Raw genomic sequence first — 14,441 nt, 5'->3', positions numbered from 1 at the left:
ATCGCAGAGGCGGTAGTGATCGGATAGGTGGTGTAGATCGGAGAGGCGATGGTGATCGGTGCAAGCTAGGACAGTGGTGATTGGTGCATGCTACGACGACGGTGATGATCGGTGCAAGATACGACGACTGTGTTGATTGGAGAGGCGGTGTAGATCAAGATCGGGAGTGAGAGAGTTTTCGGATATTGTGGTGCGGTGTGTGTTTTAGAGAGAATGGGTTCGTTATTTTTTTAAACAAATGGATCTTTTACATAAATTTATTTAAACAAAAAAAAATCAAAATAAAACTTATTTCAGTCAAATGGTAACAAACTTCCTAGCACATTCATGGTAGTAAATCTTAATTTTTTTTTTTTTTGGGTCAAGTAGCCTAGTAGTTAAAATTTACCTTTTTCAAAGTGAATAAATGAGGTGTCCGGGGTTCGAACTCCGGCCCCTGCATATAACAATACATGTCCCTGCTCACGGGACAAATCATAGATTTTCTAGTGATAGATTTAAAATATAAACCAACTCTTGCACCCATCTAACAATAAACAAGGTAGCAGCAATAGCCTCTTCTTCTTAAGCAGCCAACAGTGGATATCTCTAGAAATTATCAAAGATCAAACATGTGTCTAGTCAATAACCATATAGCTCTCAGATCATGTTAAATGACCGTTCCTTAACAATCAAATGGTCGTGTTTGGGGTTTAGGTTGTCTGTCTCGCCATGGCGGAAACGGATTTCATTGCTTGGGTCCTGCGTGCTACCTTTTGAGTACTTCTACTTCTTGTACTCTTTGTGCCATAAGAAAAACTTAGCCTTACATTAGTTTAAGGCATTGTCACCGATTATGACCCTTTATGTTCGTTATGATCATTAGCCACAACATTGTTCCTTTTCGCAGAACTTCAAAAATATCACCAATAGTTTGTACCCACTAGCATACTTTCACCAACACCTTGATGATTGTCACAAGCTAGTATGTTTTTTTTGTTTTTTTGTAAAATTAATACCATAACTGCACATCAAATTCATGAAGGATTCGATCAAAGAAAAGCCAAAAGCCGAAGTTATGCAATCAATCATCGATCATAAACCTGTAAGACATGGAAGCAGATGAACTCATCATCGAATTCAGCTGAATTGGAATGAAAGGAGCTTAAAACCTGAGATCCATGGAATCATATTCTACCGAACTCAAATTAAAATTAGAATGAATGGAACCTAAAATTTAACCACCAAAACCTACATCAAACTCACAGATCAGAGATAAACACGAACAATTTCGAGCTTGTGAGGTGCGTTGTTACAATTTGGCATAGGAGACCTCAAATCAGCGGGCGGAATGTCCGATAGCTAAGATTTCAGAGTATGTGTGGTGGTTGAAATCGACGTGTGGGGCGCTTAGAATTCATGTGTGCAGCACATCAAATTCATGAAGGGTTCGATCAAACACAAGACATAAACCTACAAGACGTGGAACCTGAGATCTGAGGAATCACATTCTACTGAACTCAAATTAAAATTAGAATGAACGGAACCTCAAACTTAACGAACAAAACCTACATCAAACTCACAGATCAGAGATAAACACAAACAATTTCGAGCTTGTGACGTGCAGTTATAATTTGGCATAGGAGACCTCAAATCAGTGTGCTGCGTGTCCAATGGCTAAGATTTCAGAATATGTGTGTGGCAGCTTAAATCGGCAAGAGCCGTGGTTTGAGCAAAGTATTTAAATTGGAGTGTGGTCACGGTTAGAGGAGCTAGTTTTCAGTGGAGCTGGTTTGTGAAAGCATTTCTTAAATTTCTAAAATTTTTGAAAGAAAAGGTTGCGTAAAAATCATTTCTGTATATATGAAAGAGGGTTTTAGTTTGAAGAGTTATGCCTAGTCGATAAAGGTTGATTGTAAACACAGATTTGAGGCCTAATGGTGTGAGACGTTGAAGTATGTTCCTCTCAAAGACTCACATTCGATTCCAACGGTGCCAATTTCGGTGGACTAGTACATACTTTATATGGGGCATCGCAAATGGAAGATGAATTTGAGGCCTAATGGTGTGAGACGTTGAAGTATGTTCCTCTCAAAGACTCACATTCGATTCCAACGGTGCCAATTTCGGTGGACTAGTACATACTTTATATGGGGCATCGCAAATGGAAGATGAGATTGAACCATCAAATTAGTCGGTGGGACGGATACTGTGTTAAAAAAGATAAATTACATGCAAATGTCGTTATCCATGTCTAGACAACCACTCTTATAGAATAATAAAGAAGTATAAGAACATTACTTTTCTTTAACTACGCAAAATTCAAAATTCACTTTAGATGAATCAAGAGAAATTATCATAACTATCAACAAAATACCAACCAACAAACATATCTTAAAATATATGCACTAATAATTTAGTCATTATAAGATTACGATAAACAAGGGTTTTGAGAGTTCAAAACGACTAAAACTAACATAGAAACTCAGCTATTTGATGCATTTACATTGGATGTGCATTCGAGCCCTTTACATTTGCAAACCAAATACAATAATAACAAATAAAATGTCTCCACCTTAGAAAGCAATTGTAAACCACACATTAGGAAACTAAGCAATTGAAAGCAAATAGTTAATTAGCTCCATCAACCAAATAACGAATTGTTCAGACTTACCTTAACTCATAACGGAACTCCTGATTACTGGATCCTGTTTCTCCTAGGAAACGGAGGGTTAATAATAAAAGAAAACGACCAATTAGTAACTCGAACCTTTGAAGCAGAAGCCTTCGAGACACGCCTTGCATCAGGCCTAGGAGGGATTTGCAGAGTGGTAGAACTTGAATCCTCGTCACGAACCTCGACGTCATTCCCACCACCATAAATTGGAGTAACAGTCTTATCAGTAACTTCACCCTTGCAAACTGGACATTCTTTAGCTAGAGAGGATCTTGTAAACGACAATGGTGATTTTGTATTCAACCATCTATATAAGCATGGCCAACAAAACAAATGACCGCAACAAGTAACTACAGGGTCCTTAGCAAAATCAAGACAAATATTACAATCATAGAAACCTCTATCATTGCAATAACCCTTTTCAACATTCTCCTTTTTCTCTGATGTCTTACTCTTTTCCAATGCCGCAACACCAACCTTGTTAGTTTTACTAGCTACTGGTACCGCAACCGCATCTCCATTGCGAGAAACACCCAAAATATGATCCCAGGTACGAGAATCATAAAAATTACTACGACCAACTCTATCAGAGGGTTGAGGAAACGAATCAATGTCCATCGGAATCGGACCGGAATCTTGTTCTTCCATCATCACAAATTGAGAAAAGAGGGATCACAAAATAGAAATAAATAGAAACCCTAACCGAGCAGAGAAGTTACTAAAACCTCGGCGTAGATAGAAAGCAGAACCTTGTAGCATGCGTATGAGTGAAGCCAATCTAAGTCCGAAAGCAGAACCATGTACCATAATAAATAAATAAATAAACAAACAATAGGTGTTAAATATGTTTGTTTTGGGGAACGAGAAAAAGGGGATACACCGAGATCAATTTATAATTTAAAAAAAAAAAAGTTTTTGTGGTAAATAAAAAAAAAGTTTTTTAAAAACAATGTAAAAGTTCTTCAAAAAAAAAAAACAATGTAAAAGTTGTTTCAAAAATAAAAAACAATGTAAAAGTTCCCTAAGGATTTGTTTGCGAGTTGGGTTTTGGAGGGAAGGGGAGGGAAAGGCTTATGGAGACGTAAACCCTTGTTTGGGAGTTTTAAAAAAATAGGGAAAGGTTTAGGGGGGGTTTTGAAGGGCTTCATTTGTCCATTTTAAAGTTCCCCCAAATTGGAGGGGGGTTTAAACATACAAATTGACAATTTTGTCCTCATAATAATTCAAAATTCCAATTATAATTTATAAGATAAATTACAAAGTATAACACAATGTATTGATTTTAAGACAAAAAATGGTAAAATAGTAAAATTAGCACATAAGCCCTCTATCTCCTTTCCTTGTTGGTTTCTTTAACTCCCAAACAAGGGGAAGGCTTTCCCTCCTTTATCCCTTCCCCTCCCCTCACCTCAAAACTTGCAAACAAAGCCTTAAAAAAAATGTAAAAGCAATGTCCATTGAAATATTAATGAAATCCCCCTTATTGAATACTAGCATTGTGACCGCATCATGTGTCTGTCTTTTCACTCTTTTTATTGATTTAGTGTGATGCTCCGTCTTGATAGGGCAATTTCTAATGATCATTGGTTGGATTTTTGGCGTAATATTTCTTGTTGGTCTTTGGTTAGACACCAATCAGATCACCACCCCTTATTAGTTTCCCAAGAGTTCTCTTCAGTTTCACATGCTACTCCTTTCAAATTTTTAAAATCTTAGACAACTTATGCTGATTGTAAACAACTTGTCCAGGAGAATTGGATGAAACCTTTAGTTGGCATGGGCATGGCGTGTTTGCAGCAGAAATTAAAGCGAATTAAATCCACTTTCAAAGTGTGGAATAAATCGGTATTTGGTGATATTGATTGACAAGTTAAGCTTGCTATTGATGAAGTTAAAAACATCAGCACCTTATCGATTCAGAAAGACCAACTGAACCGCTTCTTGGGCAAAACTTGCAAGCACAAATGGTTCTAACGGAAGCTTTGAATTGTCAGCACCAACTCTGGAGGGAGAGAGCTCGCAGTAATAGCTTCATTCACGGGGATAGAAACACGTCTTACTTCCATTGTGTTGCTCAGATCAAAGCGGCATGTAAGCAAATTACAATTATGGATGGTGACACGGTTCCAGGGACCCCTGAGGCCATTGAAACACATATACTTGATTACTTTCATAATATATTTGGTAATCAGAATGCTTGCACGGCCAATCTCTTGATAGACAAGGTTATTCCTTCCTTGGTGACACCAGAGGATAATAACATGTTACTTATTTTGTCGTTAACCTCTGAAATTAAAACAACGGTGTTTGACCTTAATGTTGATGGCGCTCCCAGACCAGATGGGTTTGAAGGATACTTTTATCAATTTTTTTTGGTATATGGTAGTGCATGATGTGGTGATGTCTGTAACACCAAATTGAGATAACAAAGTCTCCATAAAATTCCAATACAGAATAAAAATAGAATGAATCCCAAAAATCCTAATCAGAGCCCTAATCTAGACTCCAAAAGCAAGGAAAAGAGGAGGCCTCAAGCAACTCCTCAAATACTCACGCCATCTCAAACGTTCTTATACATGCACGTCTACACCATTTTTCAATGGCGAGGCGGTGACCAAACAACCACATAATGCATATAATTCATTTAATGCACATAATTCACGCCATTTACATATATCACCTTATATCACATCATTCACCAACATCAAGTATAAATCATGTCACATGGATTCATATGCATGCAATGCTCTAGACACCATTTTACATGTATGTGGTACCGTTTTCGGATGTCGGAGTTATTTTACCGATCAATCATATCTCAACTTGGATATTGAAATATCCTAAATCATCACTTGGATAAAATTATCCTAATCTCCACTTGGATATTGAAATATCATACTCCAAAACTCATGAATGCATGAACATATGACTCACTAAATCCATACTTTCATACAAAACATCTCCATCATAAACTTCACCACTTTATATACATGTATTCATCGTCATTTATACACATATACACATTCACACCATCATGAATTTAACATTCTCAATAAATCATCTTTACCAAAATCATCAACACCATTTATCTCCTCAAGAAACAACAATCATTCATTTAGTACAATTGGCATTTTAACACAATTAAGCATTTAAGATAGCTAATCCACATTTCAAGAATACATATCATAATCAAACCAATTCTCATTCATCTTCACAACAATAGTACATATTCATTCTCAAGTTATCTTAACATGATTCATTAAATTTCAAAATCCGTCTATTTCTTAAAATGTCAAAGTTCGTCTATTTTCAAAAGTTTGCACCATACAATTCAATTCCAATCCAAACCAAGTTAAACAAGTTGAAGTACTCAATTAGACATCAATTAACTAAGTTTAGGTATTTGGGACCTAATGGTATGCTCAAAACATCGAAAAACGACAAAAAAAATGAGTTTCCCCGACACAGTATAGGGCACACGGTCATGCCAACTGACCACATGGTCGTGCATACCAAGTGCAAACCATACCCACGGTCTGTACTCCCAGGTCACACAATCGTGCTGCCTTGACAAGGTTCCTGAATTTTTGTGTTTTCACGCAGGGGCGTCCGTTTTCAAAACCATTTTCTATCCCGATCGAGCCAAAACAATTTCAATCACTTAAACCCTACTATTTAACCTCACTTCTTACTCAAAAACATTTCAATTTACTTAGCTCAAAATCGATTATTTCGCATAATCACTTAAAACGGCTTTTGAATTAAAAACATGTTTTTTCCCAAATTCAATTTCAAACCCAAAACTTATAACCAAAACAGAATTTCATACCCATTCCACCATAACAACAACACCAACATAATCACAAAGTTCAATTCACTAAAACACAATTTCATGAATATTCACCCATTTCTCACAAGTTCACCATCAACAACATAACATTTAACATAACTCATTCCATAAAATTCAATATACAAACATACTCAAACACATAGCAAGCAATTAAAACATAGTTTGAGCCATAATCAACAGCAACATCATGATTTTCACACATTTATTCTAAAATCTCAAAAACAACTTATTCTATAACATCAAGCATAAGTTTAAGCACATAAACAACTTAATTTTACAAAGTTCATCATACCCATAATTAACATAATTAATTAGCACGAAAATCAACATAAGATAACACTAATTTCATAAGATAACACTAGTTTGAGCCATAATCACGCGGATAACACAAATCATATAAAGGATTTAGATGCTACTTCTTCTATAAGTTCAAAACATGCATAATTAATTTTTCAAAAGATCGTAGCGGAATAATCTCATAACATATCATCAACAACTAAATAAAATCTCCAAAGTAGTCATGTCACATAATCATAATACATCACCAAAATAAATCTCCAATCTCAATATACTGAGTGATAAATCTCATAAAGTCATAAAACAAAAACAACCGACAGACACCCTAATCAGAGCCCAACACTAAGCTAGCCTCAAACATACTCACAAGCCAAGCAAAGCGACTAATTCTGCACGCCGTCTACTCATCCATACGAATAAGGTAGGCGGTCAACCAAACAACCACTGGGGTTAGATAACATTCCACAATTGAAGTATAACCAAATGAATAACATTAAAGGAAATTAAGAAACATGTAAGCATGAACAGTCATATCATCCCTTAAAGCTATCAACAAGTGAATAATTAGCATAATTAAATCATCTCTTCGTTTACAATATTCAAGTGTACAAGCATCTTCATTCATTCAAGTTCAATTAAACAACTTCACAAGTTACACCAAATTCACCAACATATAATTTCTCCAAAACACATGATTTACATAACTCATGCATATGTAATTCTCTAGACACGACTCTACATGCATGTGGTACCATTGAATGTCGGAGGTAATTTTATCGATTGATCCCTCTACATATCTCTGCATATATCTTCATATGGACTTATGAATGCATGGATGCCAAGTATTGACTCGATAATGCATAACTATAATTTACTCTACATATTCTCCACATATCTCCACATTTGCATTATCAAACAATACAACCACACATCAACATGTTATCAAATAATAAGTCATCTCTACATATTCATCATAAAAAATTTAACTCCAGATATTTATAATCAACAATCATAAACAATTGTGAAGTATACATCACTACAAAGAAACAACATTGTTACATATAGCATATTTCGCATACTAGACGGACCATTAATCACATCATGATATCCAACTTAACAAACAACCAACAAACCTTAGTTCTCTCTTATTTTATCAAATTATCATGTCCACATAGTTATTTACAAGTTATCCAATCATTAAACCTCATTTTAATAAAGTTCGTCTATTTTCATAACTTTCATCATTTCCTAAGTAATTAGTTAATGACAAGGCATACATGTTCAAACACCTCAACAAAACATATACATATACCACATATCATCACAGTAGTTCATGTATATTCAAATCATAGCTTGATTCCGCTTAATTCCAAAATTTCACTAAGTTCGTCTCACTTTATCATTTTCCAAAAGAAAACCATTTTCAAAGCAAAACCAAGTTTAAAGCTCACACACAGTTTTTCAAAACCATTTTATAATCATTATTATAGAAAATAAATCATAACCCTACCAATTTCCTTGAGAAAGACGAGTTTCAGAAAAATTTATGTTCTTGAATATTTTTTCATATAATTTCGATTTGATTCACAAAACCAATCTTAATCCAATTCATTTGATGTTTCCAAAGGTTTAGAATACATAACAATAGTTAAACACGTCAAAAGAATAATTTAGGAAAGTCTGGATCGACCCCCGAGTATCCGGAACACCCAAAACATGGGTGACTGCCCTGAGCAACTCGCCATGGCTAGCTCAAACTCGACAAGCGAGCTGCACCAAAGAGGACAACCCAGTTTTTGGGTTTCCTCTCGGGAACCCACCCTATTTTCATCCAAAAACCCCAATTTTGATCCCCTTGGTCCCAAATTCGTCCCCCTAACTTGTTTATTAGTTAACATACATCCAAAGGCAATCAAAACAACCACAAAGATGGAATCATAACCTCCATTCACATCAAAATCATCATCTAGTTCATTTTTCACCAAAAGTTCATATTTTATCATTTTCATTCAAACTTCACAAACAACCACACAAATTCAAGCCCCATCAACATACAACCATGTATAATCATTTATGAAGTAAATTTAAACATGTTTCAACAATAATCACTCACCAATTCATTGGATACACTTAGTTAAGAAAAAATCATCAAAACAACTTATCACCAACAACAATTATGAGTCTAAGCACATAAACATAAACATAAACTCAGCTACGTCCTTCTTAATTCCTGGCCAGCAAAACAACTTCTTCAGATCTTGATACTGTTGGAACAAAATGTGTTTAACAATGAACCTTAAAGAGTTTTGATGATAACAAGGTATTAAAAATTGTAAATTGGACTAGCTAATATTTGTTCAAGTGTACAGGACCATAGTTAAAAATTTACATCATATAAAGGTTCTGAAGAACAAAAAGAGAGCTAAGGAATCAAGAAAAGGAAGCTTTAAAGCGTCTGAAGAGAACTGCTCCTGAAGACTAAAAGTGCTCCTGAAGACAAAGTGCTCCTGAAGAATGATGACGTCATCAGAAGCTAAAGTTCATCAGAAGCGGGTAGTTCAGAAGCAACTTCATCAGAAGTTGAAGCTCATCAGAAGGTGATCATCACCACAAGTTGTAGATTCAAGGATCAACACTCCAAAAGCTGTCTATTGGATTCGAAAACACTACAGAAGACTAGTGGAACTTTGCAACGGTCATTTCAAAAGTGTTTGAAGGCATTTGCTTGCAAAAGAAACAAAAAGCGTTGACATTGTACTGTGTACGAACTGTACAACCACCTTCCCCACTACTCTGCAGTCGTCCACGCTACAAGACAAGAAAACAGCTCCAGAATACGGCTACGTCTGCAAAGATGTTCCTTCACAGTGGGAATGGATTTCAAATTGCTTTTTCGTAGGACAACAACCAAATCAGGCAAAAGATCATTGGTGAAAGATCAAGCTTCAACAACGATTCTTTTGATGTGCTGGCAATTTCACAACATCTCTTTCACACCTCTATCTAAAGGAGTGAAGACTTAGAGATTTGGCAATGTTGAACGAAAGACTCTCAATATTTTTACAAGTGCCAAACCTCTGCTGAAATTGTTCTGCATACACTTAGAATTTCTGTTTCTTCAAGTCTCATCTTAGAAATTCTTAAGTCTTAGAGTCCTATCTAATTTGTATTGTGAGCACCTCTGATTGTATATCAAGTGTTCAACCTCAAACATTTTTCTTTGTAATCTTGTTTGTTTAGAAGTCTCTTGCAGTTGTGCTTAAGCATAGAAGTCTGTTGATTATGTTCTTGAGCATAGGAAGACTCTTGCAAAGTGTGCTTGAGCAAAGGCAGTCTCTTGCTGTGTGCTTAAGCAATTGTAATCAGATATTACTTTTTAGTGAACTCTCCTTGGAAGTGCAAGGGGGACAGGACTACTTCCGGTTTGTGGAAGGAACTTGTATAATTGCTTTGTGTCTTTCTTCTTCTCTTTCTCTCTGTTTTTATCCGCTGCGTTCAGATTCTGATTATCACTTCAGAAGCTGTCTCACTTAGCTCCTGACCAGTGTGTTCAGTTTAGGAGAAACGAAGAATTTTTTTAAAACACAATTCAACCCCCCTTCTTGTGTTTTTCTCACCTTCAATTGGTATCTAGAGCCTTGGTGTGTTAACTCAACACTTAACAGTGTAACAGAAAAAGATCTGAGAAAAACATGTCTGGTGAATCTCCTATTCCTAGTGGATCTGGTCATACCAGTCATCATACTGTCGCATATGATTACAGTGACAATAAGAAATCCATTGTAGGAAAGATTCCTAAGTTCAATGGAGACGCTGAAGAATTTTCTTGTTGGAAAACCAACTTCTACAGTTATATCATGAGTTTAGATGAAGAACTATGGGATATACTTGAAGAAGGTGTTGGTGACTTGGTTCTTGATGAAGAAGGAGCTGCTGTTGATAGAAAGAAACATATGCCTGAATTAAAGAAACTCTACAAGAAGCATCATATTATCAGAGGAGCTCTTGTCACTGCTATACCTAAAGCAGAGTACATGAAGATGAGTTACAAGTCCACTGCTAAAGCTCTGTTTGCTTCTCTCTGTTCAAACTATGAAGGCAGCAAGAAGGTCAAAGAAGCAAAAGCTCATATGTTGGTTCATCAGTATGAGTTGTTTAAGATGAAGGATGATGAAACTATTGAGGAGATGTACTCAAGGTTTCAAACATTAGTCTCTGGACTACAAATACTGAAGAAGAGTTATGTTGCTTCTGATCATGTGAGCAAGATACTCAGAAGTTTTCCTGCTAGATGGAGACCAAATGTGACTGCCATTGAGGAAGCTAAAGATTTAAACACTTTAAGTGTTGAAGATCTTGTTAGTTCTCTCAAAGTTCATGAGTTAAGTCTTAATGAACATGAGTCTACTAAGAAGAGTAAATCAATAGTGTTGGAACAAAATGTGTTTAACAATGAACCTTAAAGAGTTTTGATGATAACAAGGTATTAAAAATTGTAAATTAGACTAGCTAATATTTGTTCAAGTGTACAGGACCACAGTTAAAAAGTTACATCATTGGTTGGTTCTGAATGAGCAAATAAAGAGCAAAAGGAAATGAAGCTTAGATGATTCTGAAGGCAAAGCGCTCCTGAAGTCAAGCTGCTCCTGAAGAAATACCGCTCCTGAAGTAAAGCTGCTCTTGAAGAATAGTGCTTCTGAAGACAAGAGGTCCAGAAGCCACATCATCAGAAGCTGAAGAAGCTGCATCATCAGAAGCTGCCTCATCAGAAGTCATTTCACCAGAAGCTGAAGATCAACTGGATTTGCAAAACATTCAAAGATTGAAGGATCTACATTGCAAAAGCTGTCTATTGGTCTCGAAAACACAGCAGAAAATCAGTGGAACATTGCAACGGCCATTTCAAAGGTGTTTGAAGGCATGTGCTTGCAATTTGGACGAAAGCGTTGACATTGTACTATTGTACGAATTGTACAGCCACGTTCTCCACTACTCTGTTTTGTGTCCACGCTTCAAGACAAGAAAACAGCTCCAGAATACGGTCTCGCCTGCATATATGTTCCTTTGGATAAGGAATGGATTTCAAATTGGTTCTTCATAGGACAACAACCAAATCAGGCAAAAGATCATTGGTGAAAGATCAAGCTTCAACAACGACTCTTTGGTGTGCTGGCAATTTCACAACGTCTCTTTCACACCTCTATATAAAGGAGTGAAGACCTAGAAATTTGGTAATGCAAGAACGCTAAACGAAAGACTCATAACATTTTTTACAAGTGCCAAATCTCTGCTGAAATTGTTCTGCATTCACTTAGAATTTCTGTGTCTAAAAGTCATATCTTAGAAATTCTTAAGTCCATTGAGTCTGTATCTGATTTGTATTGAGAGCACCTCTGATTGTATATCAAGTGTTCAACCTTAAACAATTTTTTGTGTAATTTTGTTTAGTTAGGAAGTCTCTTGCAGTTGTGCTTGAGCAGGAAGTCTCTTGATTGTGTTCTTGAGCAAAGGAAGTCTCTAGCTTGTGTGCTTGAGAAAAGGAAGTCTCTTGCTTGTGTGCTTGAGCATTTGTAATCGGATATTACTCATAGTGAAATCTCCTTGGAAGTGCAAGGGGGACTGGACTACTTCCGGATTGTGGAAGGAACCAGTATAATTGTTTTGTGTCGTTCTTCTTCTCTCTCTCTGTTTTATTCCGCTGCATTTAGATTCTGATTATCACTTCAGAAGTTGTCTCACTTAGCTTCTGATCAGTGTGTTCAGTTTTTAGGAGAAATTGAAGAATTTTTCAAAACACAATTCAACCCCCCTTCTTGTGTTTTTCTCACCTTCAATTGGTATCTAGAGCCTTGGTCTGTTGTGTAACACTTAACCGTGCAACAGTCAAAGATCTGAGAAAAACATGTCTACTCCTCCTCCTACTGGTCCTGGTGATACTAGCTATAAAAATGTCTCACATGATTATAGTGATAGTAAGAAAACCAGTGTTGGAAAAGTTCCAAAGTTCAATGGAGATGCTGAAGAGTTCTCTTGGTGGAAGACCAACTTTTACAGTTACATCATGAGCCTAGATGAAGAATTATGGGATATTCTGGAAGATGGTGTTGGTGATTTAGTCCTTGATGAAGAAGGAGCTGCTGTGGATAGAAAGAAACATACTCCAGAACTGAGGAAACTCTACAAGAAGCATCATATTATCAGAGGAGCCCTTGTCACTGCCATACCCAAAGCAGAATACATGAAGATGAGTGACAAATCCACTGCTAAAGCTATGTTTGCTTCTCTCTGTTCAAATTATGAAGGGAGCAAGAAGGTCAAAGAAGCAAAGGCTCTCCTGCTCGTACATTAGTATGAGTTATTCAAGATGAAGGATGATGAAACTATTGAGGAGATGTACTCAAGGTTTCAAACCTTAGTTTCTGGGCTACAGATTCTAAAGAAGAGCTATGTTGCTTCTGATCATGTAAGCAAGATACTCAGAAGCTTACCTGCCAGATGGAGACCAAAAGTGACTGCCATTGAGGAAGCTAAAGATTTAAACACTTTAAGTGTCGAAGATCTTGTTAGTTCTCTCAAAGTTCATGAGTTAAGTCTTAATGAACATGAGTCTACTAAGAAGAGTAAATCAATAGCTCTTCCATCCAAAGGCAAGTCATCAAAAGCTCTCAAAGTGGTTGAATCTGAAGAGGAAGAACAGTCAAGTTCAGATTCTGAACCAGATGCTGCTGAAATGGCCATGCTCTCAAACAGACTTCAATATCTGGCCAAGAAGAACAGAAAGTTTCTCTCCAGAAGAGGTAACTCCAGAAGCTCAAAGAAAGAAGATCAGAAGGGATGCTTCAACTGTAAGAAGCCTGGACACTTCATTGCTGAATGCCCTGATCTTCAAAGAGAAAAGTCAAAGGACAAGTTAAAGAGGTCTACATTCAAACCAAGCAAATTCAAGAAGCAGATTAAGCAGAGTTTAATGGCAACCTGGGATGATTTGGGTAGTGAATCTGGATCTGATAAAGAGGAAGCTGATGAAGATGCAAAGATAGCTGTTGGGTTGGTAGCAACAGCAACTTCAGAAGCTGGATCAGATTCAGACTCAGAAGATGAAAACGAGGTATATTCCAAAATTCCCAGAGATGAACTTGTTGAGTCACTTAAAGAACTTCTTACACATTTTGAAGTAAGAACCAATGAGTTGAAGGATTTAAAAGAAAAATATGCTGATTTGGTACAACAACAAAAATCAACTCTATTGGATCTGAAAGCTTCTGAACAAGGACTTAGGGGTTTTGACTTCATGTGTAAAACATACGAAGATCAGCTCAGGTTCTTATGTCAGAAGCTACAAGAAAAGTGTAATGAAAAACCTTTAAGTAACCATGAAATTGCTCTTGAAGATTTTATTATATCTGGCATTGACAGAAGCAGAGTAGCTTCTATGATTTATAGCATTTACAAGAACAATGGCAGAGGAATTGGTTTTCCAGAAGTGAAACTTGAGAAAACCAATCTAAAATCTTGTTGTGAATGCATCAAGGAAGGACTGAAAACCTTCTTTGTACCAGAAGGGGCTGAGTTGGAAACTGTTGTTCAATCAGAACCTGAAGCTTCTAGTTCTAAGGCTAAGATTACTTCAAAGCCAAA

The 14,441-nt window shown here is 36.5% G+C and overlaps 1 protein-coding gene across 1 annotated transcript; it reads right to left on the bottom strand.

Annotated features, from left to right (window-relative positions):
• Positions 1-2,353: 2,353 nt before the first annotated feature.
• On the bottom strand, positions 2,354-3,433 carry LOC146955254 (E3 ubiquitin-protein ligase RMA1H1-like). The gene has a single exon (XM_085720842.1). The coding sequence runs from the start codon at positions 3,305-3,307 to the stop codon at positions 2,678-2,680; it is 630 nt and encodes a 209-aa protein (XP_085576968.1). The 5' UTR covers positions 3,308-3,433; the 3' UTR covers positions 2,354-2,677.
• Between the last annotated feature and the right edge of the window lie 11,008 nt (positions 3,434-14,441).

Source organism: Medicago sativa, chromosome 1, assembly GCF_051527215.1.
Source record: "Medicago sativa cultivar Bolivia chromosome 1, Bolivia_mono, whole genome shotgun sequence".
NCBI lineage: Eukaryota > Viridiplantae > Streptophyta > Magnoliopsida > Fabales > Fabaceae > Medicago > Medicago sativa.
The sequence above is the reverse complement of the archived record's forward strand: the minus strand, read 5'-3'. Positions and strand labels throughout refer to the sequence as shown.

What these genes read in the sequence shown, in the direction of transcription:
- LOC146955254 (XM_085720842.1), bottom strand. Translation starts at nt 3,307, where the DNA reads ATGATGGAAGAACAAGATTCCGGTCCGATTCCGATGGACATTGATTCG.